The sequence below is a fragment of the Dendrobium catenatum genome, unplaced genomic scaffold (assembly GCF_001605985.2).
Source record: "Dendrobium catenatum unplaced genomic scaffold, ASM160598v2 fragScaff_scaffold_372, whole genome shotgun sequence".
Taxonomy (NCBI): Eukaryota; Viridiplantae; Streptophyta; class Magnoliopsida; order Asparagales; family Orchidaceae; genus Dendrobium; species Dendrobium catenatum.
In genome coordinates this window covers 110432-130100 of record NW_021318834.1, presented here as the reverse complement: position 1 = coordinate 130100, position 19669 = coordinate 110432, and the positions used below count along the sequence as shown (strand labels likewise).

Below are 19669 nucleotides of genomic sequence, written 5' to 3'. Positions count from 1 at the left end.
TAGTGTGCCTAGGAACAAGTTCACTTAGGCTTAGCATCATTTTCAAACTTTTAGTATTGTATGATTAGTTCAAGTATTTGAAATAGTCATATAGATCCATATTCATCATATAATACTAACAAGATGAAATGACATAATCTTATTATATGATTCTCGATCATATTGTATAATCATAAATGAAAGAATTGAAAATTTAAGATTTTTTTGAAGCCTCATATAAAGCTCTCTAATTAGATTTTGTGATACTTTTTACTATTGAGATATTTCTATGAGAGTGCTTGCGAGGTCTTCGAGTTTGGAGAGGGAGAAGGAGAAGTTGTATGAGAGGGAGAAGTAGTGTGAGCGGATTCACATGGTTTCTCCAAGTAAGCTTCTACCTTTGTTCCTCTAAGTGTCTTTGTTTATCTTTTGGGTTGCTTTGGGGAGAAAGTATTCAAGGCCGAAGATCACCAGGATCTCTACCTCACTAAGAGGATGAAAAGGATTCAGGGTCTTTGCCTCACTAGGAGGATGAAAAAGGATTCTAGTTCTTAGCCATACTATGGAAGGGTGGAAGTGATTTTATAAGGGCTTTTCCATCATATTTTTGGAGCTAAAGGAGAGTCACTAAAGGTTTAGTGCAATACCCTGAGAGGATGATTCCGCGTAGTGGAGGTAGGTCAAGGTTTGATCGATCCACTTTAAAATTTTTTGTGTGCTCGCTCTTTTTATTTCACACTTTTATTTCACATATTTTTATTTCCCATATATTATTTTCTTAAAATATATGATGATAACATTGTGATAGCTTAGGATTATTTTTGTGAGAAAAATAATATAAAAACAAATTTATGAAAATAAAAAAAAAACAATAATATTTTATGTTCAATCCAAAACATAGAAATTTCATTTTGTTTTTGATATTGTATCCACTTGCATTTTTGTTTAAACATCATTTTAAAAAGAAAATTATTTTTAAAAAGAAAATTTTAAAACACATATTCACGCCCGCCACTTGGTGTGCCTTAGATAGTTCAAGTCAGTTTTACAACCCGAATTGAGCTTTCACTCCCTAACTCCTAAGGGGGCATTTATAAACTTCTTGGCGAAAAATTGAGAAAAAAAATATTTCAATTTTTTATTTTTTTTTAATTTTTCATGATTTTTAAGCCAAAAATAGTAATTTTCATTTTTAAAACTTAAAAAAGGAAAATTAAAAAAGAGTCTGCCATAAAATGTTAGCACAGTTGCTGCCTCAAAGAGGAACTTTTATTTGGTCCGGTGAACGTACGCGTTTTCTTTATTTACCGCGCCCCCCGACAACCCGACCTGGAACGGACCCAAGATTGCTCAGTATTGCTAGGTATTGATCAATTTTGCTCGGTAATAACCAATAACAAGCAATACCGAGCAAATACCTAGCAATACCGAGTAAATATCGAGTTGTACCTAGTTTTTTCTAGCAATACCGAGCAAATCCCTAGCAATACCGAGCAAATCCTGAGCAAATACTGAGTTGTAGAAAAACTCGGTACAACTCAATATTTGCATGATATTTGTCTTCACATAGCGGTATTTCTCATTTTTGCAAAGCAATACCGAGCAAATACCGAGCAATACTGAGAAAATCGCGAACATAGCATTCCCGGGTTCCGGTCCGGGTCAAGTTGTCGGGCCGTGCGGTAAAGAGTAATAGCATGTGGCGACATGTTATTGGTGGCCGAACATAGCTCTACGTCCGGTCAGAGGACACAAATTGCCACCTCTAAAAAAATCTTGAAACTTCTGAAGGGACACTAGTCCGCGGTAGCAGCACGTGCGGGTCCCATCTAAGCATCTAGCTGCTGGTTTATCTACTAGCCATTTAAGCAGCTAAATAGGAAAAGGCCCAATTTTTGGCCTTGACAATTCGATTCAGACATTTTGGGATTTTCATGTCCATTTTCTAATATTCTCAGCTCAATTTTAGAATCTATAGAGCCTAATAAAGCCTCTATAATCAAATTAAAGCAATTTTAATAGTTTGGTAGCTCAATTTTATTATATTTTTTTATTTGAATCAATGTGTGAACTTTGAGACATGTAAAAATTATGATCAAGGGTATTTTTGGACCTACAAAAATTATGAACAATAATATTTTACTTGGTTTATGGCCTTGAGAGGACGTCCATGTTGATGTAAGGAAGCGGTCGTATATTGTAATTATCATAAAAGTACTATTTTATATTACAACAGTTTGAAAAGCGTTATATATATATATATAGAAGACCTCAATGTTCAAAAATATGGGATAACTAATACAACACCACAAAATTGCCTTGACGAGCAAAAATCTCGAGGCATATCCAAGTTGAAAACTTTCAAAATTAAATTTGAGACAATCTAAACTTAAATTTCAACAAACTTATTATCAAATTGAGTGACTCAATGAGATGAACCCAACCTAAAATTCTACCTAAACACCACTACCAGACCACCACCCAATAGCTAACCCTCGTTGGACTATTATCTTGCGGCCACCCATTCTCGGACCACCGTTCATCCATCGATCACTATTGAACCTCCACCCAACCACAAACTATCGTCAGACCTCCACCTGGCTACCATCGACCATCTTTTAACTTCTGCCAGCTACCATTGATACACCACTTACACCTTCATCATGTATTAACTACAGTTCCACTGATCATCATTGCTTAATTTTGACCCTTCTAACATTTGTCACCCATCGACTATGACCTGTCCAACCTCCATCTCTTATTGACTATTGTCCCTCCAATCACCATCGTCTGCCCACTATGGTCCCTCTAACCTCCATCACCAGCCGACTACGATCCGTTTGACCACTGGCGCCTGCCAACTACGGTCCGTTTAACCACCAATGTCCACCGACTACGGTCCCTCCAACTTTTTCAATAATCTACTACAGCTCCTCCAACCACTATCAACTGCAAACTATGGTCCATTCAACTTCTTTTGCCCATTGACTATGGTCCCTCCAACCAGGGCAACCCGTCGACTATTGTCTCTCCGACCATAGTCGTCCGTCGACTGTGATCACTCTTACCAAAGTCGCCTGTCACTATGGTTCCTTCGACCATCATCGCTCGCTAACTACGGTCCCTCCAACCTCCATTGCTTATTGACTACAATCCCTCTGACCACCATCACTCACTAACTATGATCCCTCTGATCTCAGTCGCTCGACAACTATGATTCCTCTAACCACCTTCTCCCATCGACAATGGTCCCTTCGACCTCTTCCATCCATAGACTACGGTCCATCCAACAGACCATCGTCCGTCGACTACAGTCCCTTCGACCTTCATCGCACGCCGACTACAATTCCTCCAACCACCTCACTCTTAAACTATAATCCTTCCGACCTCCATCATCTGCCTACTACAGTCCCTTTGACCACCATTGCTTGCCGACTATGATCTCTCTGACCTCCATCTCTTTCCAACTAGGGTCCCTCCGACCTCCGTCACCTACCCATTATAGTCCCTCTAACCAATGTTGCCCACTGACTATAGTCCCTCTGATCATTGTCGCCTGCTGACTATGATCCCTCAAACTACTGTCTCCTGACTATGGTCCTACTGACTAAACAAATATGCCAACACTCTCTTGGGAACAACTCTCATATCAAAATATTCTTCTAATTCCCACCATGTCATGTGCTCTATATGTTGTATATTTGCTACATAAAGCCAAGGCCTTCCCCCCAAGGAAGGGCCTCATTTGTAAAAAAAATAAACACTAGTAGAATCATTTTAGCTAGGCTAGACCATATAGTTTTCCCCCTTTTTAGGGTTTTTTACGTAAAAATATTAGTGTGTCACTTATGACTCTTGCACCTCTCTCTCTTATCCATATGTGCACTGGATCTTTGTACAAAGCTTGGACCCTAAACTCTATATCTCTCTACTGCCATGAATGTTCTAGGATGCAACACATGCAAATTATTTTCTTAATAAATTAGTGAATTATGTAATATGGATGATGTGGATGTTATGTATGAAGTGGTTGAATTTATAGTTTAGTTTATTAAATATGGATGAGTTTTTAAATTAGTTCATAGAATTGTGAATGCTATAACTATTGTGATTATACTATCTTATTAGACCTTATTCGATTATATTTTAGATTATAGCACTCTTGTTATTAGTACTCGACATATTACTCTAACACATTAGTTTTATACGTATCTTATTCAACATGTTCAAATTAAAAGCTTCATTGATCAAATCAAACATTTTCAAAGATGTGTCAAAGAAGAGTCAATTACGTATTCAATAAGTTTCAATTGTTTCATTAAAATTTTAAAAATTATATTTTAAGTACATTATTTGAACCTACTCAAATTAATAATTGAAAATAACTTCAATATTTCATTGATAATATCAATCTGTCTTTAAAGATGTGCTAAATAAGAGTCCATTCAGCGTTTCAATAAATTTTAAAGTATTTATTGATTTTATGACATATATTAGAACTTTATGTAATGCTTATGAAAGCCACCTCTTTAAATACTATACAGTAAAATTAAGCGTATTTTTATCATAATTTTTTTAAAAAAATATTATCTAAGAAATAAAATAAGAGGCCCTTTTTTAATTTTGAGTATTATTGAACAATAATTTAAATTTTTTTATTTTATCCGATATATATATATATATATATATATATACGATTTTGAAGATTTCTCTCTGCAAAGCACCGACTCAAACTTGTGTGGCCAAATTGAGCGGACAACCCACTTCAATCTGCGACTAAAACGCGTCCGAACGGAGCAAAAATGCTTGCTTCTTTCCAATTCCCAGCTTTCCCTCGAGCAAATGCAACTGCAACTACAAGACCAAGGATATCAGCGGTTCTTTGCTCTGCCTCTTGTTCTTCTCCTCCCACCAACAAAAGATTCAATTTTCCTTTACCTACAAGGAGAGCAGCTCTTCTACTTGCGTCTTCTCTCACCTCTTCTCTTCTCCAATTCCTCCCTCAGTGTCAGTTCGCAAAAGCCGTAGAGACGGACGAGCCCCAAGAAGAAGACGAAAGAGTCGTACGGATCTTTCAGGTGACCCTCTTCTCCTCTCCCTCCAGCCCTCCATGTCTCATATTTTCAACTCTTACTAGGGTATGTGATACGACTTCGGAGGATACAGGGATAAACTGCGATTGTAGCTTGCCGGAAACTCCAAAAAAGCATGGTTGAGAGAAAAAGTAGATGGAGGAGGAAGAATATCAGATCAAAGGGGGATTGTTTATTTCATTTAGCTTCCAATGGAGATTAATTATAGAAAATAGATTAGTATTAAAGAACCGTAAATTATCTATTAGCTCTTCATATCTATTACTTAATTATTCTTAAATACTCATTAATATAATTCTAATATATCATTTCAGTATTGTATGTGTATTTTACTTTTTTTATATTGTCTTCTTTTAATATAGCTAGTCATCTAAGAGTACTTGTCAAAGTCAACTAAGGTGTTCTTGTGTGCAGAACTCACCAAGTTATCTTGCCTTATTAACAAGGAATGAACGATCCTAGCCAACAAATAATAGACCACGTGCATGACATCAAGACAATACATGTCAGCATTCAAGAAACAATTCTCACCCACATACTATGATTCATTATCAGCCACATATATTGGCAATGTAATACTATAAATATAAGTGTACAGTAAATAGTATAGATGAGATGATTAATACATTGACTTGAGTCACGAGATGATTCATCGTATACTTTGTCTTTTACTACCTTAAATCTTCTTTATGGTATCAGAGTCAAGATCTTTCATACAAGGTCAAAAGAAGTAAGTCATCTTTATGGCTCAATCTTCTTCTTCTCAAACTGCAAATTCAACATCCGAATCAACCATAGATACCTGCATTATACCTGCAACTTTGAAATTCATCATTTCAAATATCAGAAATATAGTTCTCACCCAGTTATCAAACGATAACTATCACATATGGAAATCCCAAATCACAAAATTGTTATGAGCAAATGGATTCTATAGTTTTGTCGATTCTAACAACTCACCACCAAATCGCCTCCAGCAATCCAATGAAGGATCAACAATCATCAATCCGAGATACACAGAATGGGTTTTGATTGATCAAAACCTTGCAGCCACAATTTGTTCTACCATATCTCCAGCCATTTTACCCTATGTTCTTCATCTCGAATCATCAGTTGCAATATGGACTACCATTGAAAGGAGATTACAAGCATCAAATAGATCTAGAGTAATTCAGCTTAAAAATGAATTACACAACGTTTCCTTGAAGCAACAAACCATGGCAGAATATCTAAATGAATCAAGACACTAGTGGACAAAATCGCAGCAGTAGGAGCTAATATTGACAAAGAAGATATCATTTTATATACATTGAATGGCTTACCTTCAGCATATCAGTCATTCAAGAGAACCATTCATATAATGGTACAATCAATAAGCCTTGATGATTTATATGCCTTTCTAATCAGTGAGGATCTTAACCACAATGCCGAAGCAGCACGACAATACAATCCCTCAGATCAAAATACAACACTATATACAAATAGAGGCAGGGGAAGAAGAGGAAGAGGTAGATACAATTACCAGAATGTTCGAACAAGAAACCAACAGGCACAGCAATGTCAAATCTGCAATAAGAAAGGTCATTCAGCAAACAACTGTTGGCACAGATTCAATAGCAATTACATTCCCCCACCACCAAAAGACAACACAGCTCTTACTGCCACTAATGACAATCAAAATCTAGATTAGTATCTGGATTCCGGTGCAACATCTTTCCTCACAAATGATATCAACAATCTCACATTAGGAGATCCCATACCGTATAATGGAACAGACACCATACAAATTGGAGACGACAGTGCCATTCCCAGTGCTCACACAGGAGCTGATCTTTTACCAACCCCCAATCGTAAGTTACTATTATCCCAGATTTTTCACATTCCAAATCTCTCTCACAAACTTCTTTCGATATATAATCTAACCAAAGATAGCAACATCAACATATCATTTGATGAATCTGGTTTTATTGTCAAGGACATCAAGACAAACTAAATCTTGCTTCAGGGTCCAAGTCATAATGGACTTTATACAATACCAACATCTTCATGTACTCCCAAACCAATACTCACTTCCATTCACCAAGTTGCAACCACATGGCATAACAGACTTAGACATCCCAACATTAGAACCATGGCAATCATCTCCAACACCAACCACAACTTGAAAATACCTACATCCACTATCATATGTATAGCATGTAAAGTGGCTAAATGTCACAAGTTACAATTTCCTATTGCTGCTTCACATTCTAAAGTTCCATTAGAACTCATACACTCATATGTATGGGGTCCAGACCCAATTACATCATATCAAGGATTTCGTTACTACCTCATTTTAATAGATGATTATTCTCGGTTCACATGGGTTTTTCGCATAAAGTCAAAATCTGAAGTGCCAGAAATTTTCATCATGTTTCACACAATGATAGAAAAACAAATCCCTCATAAATTGAAACGATTCAGATCAGATGGGGGAACGGAATATATAAATAGAATGCTACAAAATTACTACAAAAGCAGGGCATCATACATCAAATATCATGCCCATACATGCCCGAATAGAACGGTACAGCTGAAAGGAAGCATAGACATCATATTGAAACAATAAGAACTATGATAAACACGGCATCAGTGCCATATTCATATTGGCCAGATTCAATTCTTACGACATCATATCTGATCAACAGGATGCCCTCTCACACGACTTACAACAATACTCTATACCAGCTGCTCTATCACAAAAATCCAGACTACTCAATTTTGAGAACTTTTGGTTGTGAATGCTTCCCCTGGATACCTCCACACAACAGACACAAAGTAACCCCACGAGCCACCCCATGTATTTTTTTGGGATACTCAACATCACGCAAATGATACAAATGCTTGAACCCACATACCAACCACATTACCATATCAAGACATGTAACATTCCATGAACACATTTTTCCCTTTGCAAAAATTAACAAATCAACCTCAACAACTTCCAACATCTCAAATAACCCTTACCTTCTTACACCTACCACACAGTGTACAACAAACACGAAATACCCATTCAGATGTTCATAATGAGAACCACACATCAAACACATCTCAGCCATTCATACCACCATTAATAGCACCACAGCCGATACAGTCCACACCCCAACCGATACAGCCCACTCCCCAGTCGATATAACCCACACCCCAGCCACCCATACCACCATCAATAGCAACACACCCAATGGTAACAAGGTTCAAAACCGGCTCACTCAAACTAAAAATCATACTAAACATGTTACATCAAAATTCCCAAAATCAAAACAACCTAGATCTACATACCAAGAAGCATCCAAATACCAACACTAGAGACAAGCAATGGCAACAGAATTTCTTGCATTACAGCAGCAAGCAACATGTCTCTAGTTTCACCACCGAAAAACACTCCCATTCTTGGTTGCAAATGGACATACAAAACCAAATTTCATTCTGATGGATCAATTGCTAGATACAAGGCATGACTGGTAGCTCAGGGACACAGGCAACAATATGGAATCAACTATCTGGAAATATTTAGTCCAGTAGCGAAATTTTCAACCATCCGAATGCTACTTACTATTGCATTCAACAAAAATTATGAAGTTTAACAGTTAGACGTGACTAATGCTTTTCTACACAGAAAACTGACGGACATAATATATATGGGACAGCCCCAAGGCTATGAATATAAAGAATATCCAGAGCATGTATGATGGCTTCACAAGGTAATATATGGACTAAAACAGATATCAAGACCAATGGTTCACAACATTCTCAACATTTCTATAATAAATAGGATTTCAACCAAGCAAGGCTGATCCCTCACTACTGATACTCTCACAAGAAGACTCATAGGCATACATATTAACATACGTAGACAACATCTTACTCACGGGTAACAACTCATCACTCATATCCAACATCATATTGAAGTTGCAAAACACCTTTTCTATGAAACACTTAGGCACAACAAACAACTTTCTTGGCATCAAAATAACTACACACAAAAACTCCCTTTTTCTGTCTCAAACCCAATACGCAAAATTTTTACTTCCAACCCATCATGCACTAAACCATCACAAAATATAACTCCTGATCCCATTCTCACAGACCCACACACATACAGACAAATAACTGGATCACTTCAATACCTAACCATAACAAGACTAGACATTGCATTTCATGTAAATCTACTTTGTCAACACATGTATAACCCACAACCATATCATGCATATCTGCTCAAGCGGTTGCTCAGATATATTAAAGGCACGGAAGACTACGACATACCTATTTCACTTCGACCACTCACACTATCAGCATACTCAGACGCAGACTAGGCAGGAGACACAGAGACAAGAAGGTCTACCTCAGGATACTGTTCATTTCTCGGATTCACATCGATCTCATAGAGTGTAAAGAAACAACATACCGTAGCTAGATCATCCACGAAAGCATAATACAAAGCTCTGGCGACAGCTATTACTGATATTATTTGGCTACGACAAATACTACAAGACTTCAAAATTCCTATTTTGCATTCGACGGATCTTCACTGTGATAATACCTCCACTATAGCCCTAGCTAATAACCCGGTGTTTCATGCAAGAACGAAACACATCGAGATAGATCATCATTTCATAAGACACCGATTTACTCGAATATCATTCGAGTTCAACCGATTAGCACACAGGATCAGATCGCCGACATCTTCACGAAACAACTTTCCACTCCAAGATATCATCTCCTCAGAGCCAAGCTGAGGGTTTATGAAAACCATCAGCTTGAAAGGGAATAACAAGGAACGAACGATCCTAGCCGACAAATAACAGACCATGTGCATGACATCAAGACAGTACACGTCAGCATTCAAGAAACAATTCTCAGCCACATATATTGGCAATGTAATACTATAAATATAAGTGTACAATAAATAGTATAGATGAGATGATTAATACATTGACTTGAGTCACAAAATGATTCATCATATACTTTGTCTTTTACTACCTTAAATCTTCTTTACTTATGTTCTCTCCTATTAGAGGACAGTCAACCATACTCAATCACTATATATATATATATATAGTCTCTTTCATGAACTTTTCTTATAAAATTCTCATGCATCTCATCATGTAACACCAATCTTAGAATACACTAATAAATAGGGGGTTAAAGATCGAACATGTGCTTGACATCACTTGTATTTTTTGACCAAAATTCTATCCAATCAAATATCAACTTCTCTCGTTGTTTTCTTAGGTGTCAATTTGATTCTCCCATTTTTTATGCTCTAAGGGGTCAATTAGGGCCTCTATAATACCTAAATAATCGTATAGAATCTCTAAACTCACATCTCTCATTCTCTTTTTTGGGCTCAATCCTAATATATAACAGGGTCTTTATGTCACACTACAGACAAGTATGAATTGAACATCCTAAAAGGTGCATTGTACGTAGATCAATATCTATGAAAAGGAACAAAATCATGCACTATCATGAGCACTAACCCCCTCCCAATAATTATGTCACGTTTGAGTAACTCAACTACATATAGGATTGTTTGACCAAGATGATATAGGAAATCTTTGAATGGTTCTTACATGATTATTCTCGAGTAGTCCCTTTGAGAGCATGGCTCAAACTCTTCTCCATGTCAGCATTGCCAATCTAGTCTAAAAGCTATTGCACCAACTTCTTTCAATGACAATCCATAACTTGTAGAGACCTCATAGAAGAGAGTACCACAGAGACTCTTCTCTCCCATCAATCGATGAAACACAAAATGCAGCTTGCCAACATTTCTCAATAAAAATAGTGGATGTTCAACTTTCACTAAAGTTTAAAATGTGATCACTAGATTCTTACGTATTTATGTTTAAACTGTAGCCATTAGATCTCATAGGGAAAATAAATCTATTGACCATGTTGCCCACTTGGAGCAAACTCTTTTCCTTCTCACATTCATCGATACGATTATGTGTAGTTTGCTTTTCAACACTTTCAAAGATGCACCACTGTAGTGGTTCCCACGCCCTCTAGGTAGCATCAATGATTTCTTAGACTTTAAGTGACAATTCACTGCACAATGGCCGCTGAAGAATTTTTAAGTTCTTCCTTGCTAGATAGCAGGAACCTGTTAGACCGGTCCAGTGGACCGGTCCAGCCGGTCCAGGCGGGACCGGCCAAGTCGCGAAACAGGCGATCTGTTCGCCTGGGCGGAGGCCGCGCGCACCGCGTGCTTTGCGGGAGCCGAATAGGAACCTTTTTTGGGGAAATTAAGAGGGGAATTTGAATGTAGGGACTGTTTAGGGATTTCCTTTTGATTTGTATGCATTAAATAGTAGATTTTCCTAGGGTTTGAGGATCTTGAATTTGGCTGAAATTTGAGATCTCATAGATTTAGGTTTTCTTTGGGCTCTTGGCGTTGCCAGAGATTTGGGAGAGAACGATCCTCCTCTCGAATTGAGGATCAATTGTATCTTGCTATTTTATTCTTCTTCTAGTAAAATACAAGTTCTTACTTCGTGTTTCTATCGTTTTTCTCGTGTTTTCCCACTGTTTTGGCTGATTTCCTGTTGTGGACAGCAGTTTGCTGTGAGATCTTTGGCTAAAGTGATTAGGAAATACTTGGAATCAAGTATTTCCTATCAGAACCTTGCGAGTCCATTTGTTGATTCACCAATTGCTTTTAACGAGACCATGTCCAAGACTTGGAGCATGTCATAGCTTAGGTGTTGCTCACTTCAGTTCTCCTAGAAGACCTCTTCAGACATGTGCTCAACTTGGAGCAACTATAGACATTGATTGAGTTATTTGAACATGCTAATAGCCATGTGAACATAAAAAAATATAACCACGCTACATAAACTTCAACGGCCAAGTTACACATATCTGAACTTTAATGTGATTCTCCATGACATCCTCATGATCAATGTAGCAATCCGCATAGCAAACTATGACAATTCCATCAAGATGTTGAATGATCACAACCAATCCCAAAATCAACAACGAAATAGAAAAAGAGAAGTCCCTTTTGAGAACATACTTCGATTTCATATTGGTGCTCTATCATTGATGTAGGATCTATCTCTGATTCCTCGCTTGCTAAGTTTTTAGTCATCGATGCAGTTGGATTACTGATTCATTGTCACTACTTTTCCTTCATTATGATCTTTCTCTGTCAAGGCTGTGTAGTGAAAAATCGTGAACAAAAATGTACAACGCATGTTCTCTAGCATTCACGGGATTCCATTTCTCTCTCAATTTAACTCATTAGATTTATGGATATTAAGTGTAATCTTGATTTTCTTATGCAATTCACATGCCTTTCAAACATTTTTAGAACTAAGATTTAAATCAAGTAGGATTGAACTCATAATAGAATATTTTAAGCATAAATCTTGATTTTCCTTTGTAATTTGCATTCCTTTCCAATCTATTAGAAATAGGATTTAATTGATGTAATTCTTGTAAATTCGGATTTGTAAATTTTCAAAGTATTAATCTAAAAACTTTTTGGTGTGGCAACTATTACATATCTTTAAATTCTGATAAATTGTTTGACATTTTGTATCAGAATTTAGAATTTAAATAAATATGAGTTCTAAAATATCTAGGGGTCACCACAGACTTGAGTAAGAAGCATGTTGACCTACATCTCATCTAGAAGGGAGAGGTTGCCTCCATAATGCATGTTTTAAATATTTACTCTTTTGCATGTGTTCCATGCAAGAATTGTTGATGCAATCCATAAAAAGAAGTATTTTCATCAACCACCACCACAACACTTGTTGTTGTGTACTCGTAATGTGTCCAAATACTATGTTTACCACAAAGACTAAGGTAACAATACTAAAGATATTCTTTTCCACTATAATCCTATTATTTTTCATCAACCACCACCACTGTACTTGTTGTTGTGTACTCGTAATGTGTCCAAATACTATGTTTACCACAAAGATTAAGGTCACAATACTAAAGATATTCTTTTCCACTACAATCCTATTATGGAGCTTATTTGTGCAGACAAGCTCAAAGAATTCCTCCTTTCATTGACAATTTAAATTCACTCTTGTAAAAATAGGAAGAAAATTTTATCCGGTTTTTTTATTGACTCCGCCCTCTCCTTACTACAAACAAATTTTAATTTTTTCATCAGCCAAACAAGAAATAAGCAATATTTGTTTTGCACTAATTTTCTGCTCAACTGAAGAAATGAAACAATAACTTTCAATTCAATTCCTTTGTCGTTTTCATTATCCTTTCATTTGCGTTTCCTTTCTTATATTTCCTTCAAACCAAGCACTTCCCTTAGAATAAATGTCTTTTTCTTTAGGAGGCCTCTCCTGCTGTGGTTTACATCAAATATTTGGAGGTACAATCGAGAGCAGGGAAGAACAAGGAAAGCAAATTTATCAATGACTCAGTTAAAGGAGAAGATGAGGAGGATTTAGGGGATGCAAAAGTCGAGAGCACAGGCTCTGGTTTTGTTTGGGACAAGGCTGGGCATATAGTAATAATGGGCATTTTCTCAAAAAAAAAAAATTTTTTTTTTTGGTGAAATGATTGAAAAATCTAATTTTGTATCATGTTATTGGGTTCTTTAGGTTACAAATTACCATGTTGTAGCTAAATTGGCCACAGACACATCCGGCCTTCATCATTGCAGGGTTGGTAAGAATGATTGTTATTTAGGGTTTTAATGGTTTATGATTTTGGTTCTGATGATGAGTTTTCATCTTAGGTTTTTCTTGAAGGTTCAAATGGGAGAACATTTGTCAGGGAAGGAAGGCTAGTGGGATTTGATCCTGCTTATGATCTTGCTGTTCTGAAGGTTTTGAACGTTATATGAGAGTTTCTGTAATATCGTAGTATTAATTTTTCAGTCTTCTTAGGTTATAAATTTTAGTATTAATTACAAATGCTTACCAATTTCTCTAAGTGCGCAGGTTGATATTGAAAGAGACAAGCTAAGACCAGCACTAATTGGTACTTCACAAGATCTGCGAGTGGGCCAGAACTGTTTTGCCATTGGGAATCCTTATGGATATGAGCACACTTTGACGACTGGGGTAATTAATTTTGTAGTGAATTTAGGATTGCAGCGAGTGGTTTCATTCATGTCCCACCTGCATTTTTCTATCTGAAATTTGCTAGTAAATTTAGAATGGTGTTTCATCATCATCATGGTATCATCAATAGTCAATTACTAACTATTTCTGGCCAGCTTTATTAATCACGCTTCTTATTCGTTCATGCGGACCATTTCAGGAAGTGTTAAACTTATTTTGTGAAGATCTTGTTGCATAGTTTTATCCAAGTTATTTTTCGTTTACTCCTTTTCCTTCCAAATCTTTCAACACCAATTTGATCAGCTCGTTGTATCAATGCATTTTCTATTTTTAAATCATTGAAGACTATTTTTAACTTCACTGTCTTTACTGGAAGCTGCTCTTACTGTCCCCTCTAATATAGTCATCCCTACTATTTTCATTCATAGAATCTATGTCTTGCTACGATGAATTTAATGGTGAGCACAATGTTTCAGAAGTGTACAGAGCTGCACTTGCTTTGTGTCCGCTTCAAAGTATATATTTGATTGTCACAGGTAGTAAGTGGACTACGAAGGGAGATCCCTTCCCCAAATGGAAGGGCAATTCGTGGAGCCATACAAACGGATGCAGCTATTAATGCTGGTGATCTTCAAACTTACTACCTTTACACAATAACTTCAAAAATCATACAAATTACATGTATGTTATAACTGATAAATATTGGTTGATAAGCAAAAACTCATCCTCTTAAGAGCACAATTTATTTTTAAATGGAAGTTCTTGAATTTATATTTCTTCCTAGAATGATTGCCATATTTATTCCTATTATTGATACAAAGAATACTTTTTTCTTAGCTGCTTACTGTCAATTTCATTTAGACGTGCTGATTTAAACTATCATTTTGTTGATTATTCCACTCATTGAAGTGATCAATTCTTCTTTTAGACTGAACGTGCAATATATCCTACCAGCTACTCAGATTGTGCTGATAGTTGCTATGCCATGTTCAAATGTATATTAAATCTACTTTGTTTGTTTGGTCAGATTATAAATACTTAAACTCCTGTGCAACGCATCTTAAGATCATCTAGATTTTGTTTTGGTGATAGATTGATCACTTGAAAACCTGAATTAGTCAGGAAATTAATTTAGGCTTCATGTACACGAAAAGTTTTTATATGGTTTCCTTTGATAATATGTATGATAATTCGCTTCTCATGAAATTGAAATCCTTGATGCAATAAACTCTATAGTTGTTTATTAGAACACCAGTGATATGTATTTGTGCATCAGTTCTAGAATGCGCAGTTTTTTAGTCACTTATAATTAATCCTATTCTCCAGCACAAAAGGCTGAAAGCCTTTGTTTTCTTGTTTGACTGAATTCTTATAATTCTTCGGACAGCAGGAAGAAAATTTGTCAGGCTTCTACGCTAGTTGTTTGTTTTCAAAAATAAATGATCATTAGCTCTGTGCCTATGCTGCTGCTGCACCTACAATATTGCTTTCTTATTCATTACTATATATTGCAATGAAGTTCGAATCTTTTCAGTTTTAAGTCATCTGTTGACTTGTCTTAGCTGTTAATTTTCTCTTTAAATACACTCACGCTGCTATCGCATGATAGTTTTTCCCTAAGAAATCCAACTGCTGCTACTTAAATCAGTTTTGTATAATAAAACAAGAAAGAATTTTCCCTGGTTATTTGGAAATTCTAATAATTATCTAAGCATTATTGCTTCTAACTACCACTCCAGAGTCTATCTTTTTTATGGAAGTCCAATTTCTCATTAAATTTTCGTTTGGTTTCTGGTGGTTATTGACTGTATAAGCTATCGTTGCCCGATACTGAAAAAATTTAGTCGTTCATCATAGTTGCCTTTAAAATGGAGAAATTATTTTTTTTTGCAATTTGAAGAAAAAAAAGAGTATCGACTTGACATAGCATCTTTTGATTATTCCTTTCACATTTATATTAGATTAGGTGGTTCCATTTACATTATTTTTTATATTTGGGAAAACGTTGCCATTTTCTTACTTGAATCCATTGAACTTTGATTAACCTCCTTTTTAGTTGTTGTTTACAATAGAAGTGAAGGACATTTATGAATGGGAGAGAGAATTGAATGAAGGTATTATATACTAAGTAAGGAATAACAAATAGAAGAGTTTCCATCCTATGGATGGAGATCCCAAATTAGGAAATAAGGTTGTGGGTCAGACAATGGTCCAAATGATTTTGAAAGCCATGTGAGTCCATGCGCTGTCTAAGATATGTTTTTGTCTGCATTATGACAAAGAGGTCTAGAGCAATTGGGAGCAGGTTATTAACAATGGTAGGTTAAGAGGGAAAATAAAAATAAATACCAAAATAGTCCTCATAGTATTTGTGTATTGCCAATATAGTCTCAGAGTATCTTGTTGCCCCAATTTAGTTCCTTAACTATACAAAGTTACTCCAAAATAGCCCCTCATGTAGTCATGTTATAATTATGATATAAAATTGATCCCAATTTAGTCCCCTCAACTTTATAGAATTTATCCCAATTTAGTCCTAAAGGGACAATTTTTGATCAATTTTATGGAGTCGAGAGGACTAAATTAAAGCAGCATTATACTCTAGGATTAAAATGACCATATATGAATAATCGAGGGAAAATGATAAGGAAATTTTTGCTTTTAGTTTCATTTTTTGTGGTTGGAGAAATTGACGAGTATTGTTAATTACATAGTTTTTCATTGGGTGATGAGTTTTATTTGCAGTGGCTACTTAAGATGAGGACTTGCAACAGTTTTTACAATCTTCTTTAAGTGTTACATCACCTAAATAAAGAGCTTCATGAGGCCACTAGCCTACTAGGATAAAACCTATGGTGTTCCTCCCCTTACTTGAAGTGTGAGTATGGAAGCACCTTCATGTGAGGTGATTGACATTGTATATACAACCCCAAGGGATATAGAGGGTATGGGCTGGCTCCCTGACCTCTCTACATGATTTGAGGAGATTTTTAACTGATTAAATTTCAACTTAAACTTTTGAAGGTAAGATTGATTAGAAATAAGACACTAACCAAAGATTTCACCCTTATTTGCGATGACTTTAAGATCTAAGTTTAGCTTTTCCATAGATGCGCGCCCTTATGGTTAATTACTTTTGATGATAAGAGAGCACTTTCGATTATGACTAGTTATTAAATAGGTACTTAGTACCTGTCATTTAGAAGCAATAGTTTTAAATTTTTCTGATTTTAAAATTTATTACCTTTTACTTAAAACAGATGGTTGGAATGATGACAAAACCAATCAAGATCTCATGATTCCATCATTTCGGATCATCATGATTTTTAGTCTACTTAGTCAAAGGAGATAGTTGATTCAACCTTACTGAAGAATCTTTGTCGGCTGTCATGGGTTGCTTTGCACAATGATACCTTGTAGAATAGAGATGCATATTTTTCTAAGGGACAACTTCAGGTCAACCTTAGCAAACAAAGGGCTTTGTGCCCTATCATGTCTACCCTATGATTCATTACTCGAGGGTGATAACCATTGGAGAACATACGGGCTTTGGCCGTGTTTGTAATATAATGGAGTCAGTAAATAAAATCACCCGATCAGAGGGTCTTAATCATAATCGTTTACCAAGTAGAGCCGTTTGGTCAAACCACAAGTTAAAGGACTCATGTCATGTCTTTATTGATGAAAGATTATTTAAAAATGAATATTAGTAATATTCTCGACTGGACATTCCCTTCTTATATGAGTTGAAGTTATTTTTGAATTTATCTCTCTCCACAAACAGTTGTGGAGAGTGGATGAGTTTTGTTTTAAGTTATTGGGTGATTAATTTCCTTTTAAATATTTGAATTTTGATAAAAAGAAAATAAAATTTTAGAATTTTGATAGATTTTGAAAATGATCTTTCTTGTTAAGATTCACTTTCATCATGACTATTATCGGGGTGATATTAAAGTCATTTAAAAATATTTTATTTTTTTTAGAGTTTTGGGGCTAAAATCTTATTCTCAAAAATATATTTTTTAATATTCTTTAAATGCCCCCATCTAATCCTAGAAAATTGTTTTACTTTATTTTTTATTTTATGCCTCTTTATCTTAAAGTCTAAAACTAATAATCGATGTTGGGCACATAAATTAGATTTAAACGAGAATTTGACTTTTAATAGGACACAATGGAGAAAAAGGATTCATCTAGCCAACCCCACGTAGTGGGATAAATGCTTGTTGTTGTTGTTGTTGTTGTAAAGTTTTGGGGCATTTAAAAGGTAGGTCCTCTCCTGTTGAGATTCTTTTTCAACACGGTTATCATTAGGAGTTTAAATAATTCATATTTTGTTATTTTAATCTTATCAACTCTGTTTGATTGCTAATAGAGGACCGAGTTCAACCATTGTCTCATGAGTTGTTTTACAAACATTGAAACTAAAGTTTGAGTTTTTACGATTGTTTTCATCTAAATAAGCTTTGAAGGCCTAAAGTAAATTTAAAATCAAATATTTCAGTGGATTTTATGATTGTGTGTTTGCTTATTAATCTAAATATTATTGACTACAGTCTTTTCAAGGAGGATTGAACTTAAACTTTAAATTTATATTTACCATGCACAATCTTCTTGGACCTTAGGTTTAAGAATTTTATGCAATGGTCGAAGCACGGACGGGTGTTTAGGCATCTTTTTAGGTTACTACATGTTCTTCAATGCGTTTGCATGATACATTTGTACGCTTTTTGGTGCACTCGCATGTGTACATATGTAAACTTCCAATTCATTGGCATGCTTTTTGATGCACTTGCACATATTTTGATATATTTGCGTAGTATGTTCACACGTCTTTAATTCACTTTATTTATTTTTTTCTTTTTTATACGATCATGTGCTTTTCAATTCCTTGGTGCGTTTGTCTAAGCGATAACACACTTCTCGAGATAATCATGCATTTCTCAATGCAATGTGCTTCATTAGGTTATTGCATGCTTCTTAAGACAATGTCATTCTTGTCGAGGTTGTCGCATGCTTCTTGAGGAGGCGGCATGCTTCTTGAGCGGTATGCTTTGAGTTTGAAAATATATATTTTGATACGCGTGGGACTTTTAAAATATTCAAATTTTGATTGTTTGTGTGGGTGATTATCTTTTGAATGTGCTTAATGATTTCAATTTTAAATTTTAAAAGGTTTGTCATTTGCATCATGTCTGCTTGTATATTAGTATCACGGATCTAATGGCATTAAAGGCAAAAAATATCTTTTATATAGCTTTCATTTTTGCAAAGTTTTTACTTTTTAAAACATTATAGAATAAAGTTCTATTTTCCTCTCATAGGCGAGCTATCCTTTTCACTACAAGTTTCATGTTCTTGTCCATAAGCTAGTTGTTGTGTTCATAACAAATCCCCAATAAATATTTTAAATCTTGTAAATTCTAATTTGGTTACGTTAAATCTTATTTCTTGCGAGTTCCCTCAATTTGAATTTTGGCAGTCTCACAACATCTTTCTCATATAGGGGTATCT

At 35.5% G+C, this 19669-nt stretch overlaps 1 protein-coding gene across 4 annotated transcripts in view; it reads left to right on the top strand.

The window, feature by feature from the left end:
- Window positions 1-4682: 4682 nt before the first annotated feature.
- LOC110094245 (protease Do-like 5, chloroplastic) overlaps window positions 4683-19669 on the top strand; it is a 29335-nt gene continuing 14348 nt past the window's right edge. For 2 of the 4 annotated variants that reach the window (XM_020819431.2, XM_020819428.2), the window contains exons 1-6: window positions 4684-5057; window positions 13420-13596; window positions 13691-13753; window positions 13828-13917; window positions 14033-14155; window positions 14692-14779. In XM_020819431.2, the coding sequence (XP_020675090.1) occupies window positions 4782-5057; window positions 13420-13596; window positions 13691-13753; window positions 13828-13917; window positions 14033-14155; window positions 14692-14779 (817 nt within the window). In that variant the 5' untranslated portion in view covers window positions 4684-4781. Of the gene's footprint in view, window positions 5058-13419; window positions 13597-13690; window positions 13758-13827; window positions 13918-14032; window positions 14156-14691; window positions 14780-19669 lie in introns of all 4 variants that reach the window. The other 2 variants (XM_020819430.2, XM_020819434.2) reach the window with 2 other exon arrangements.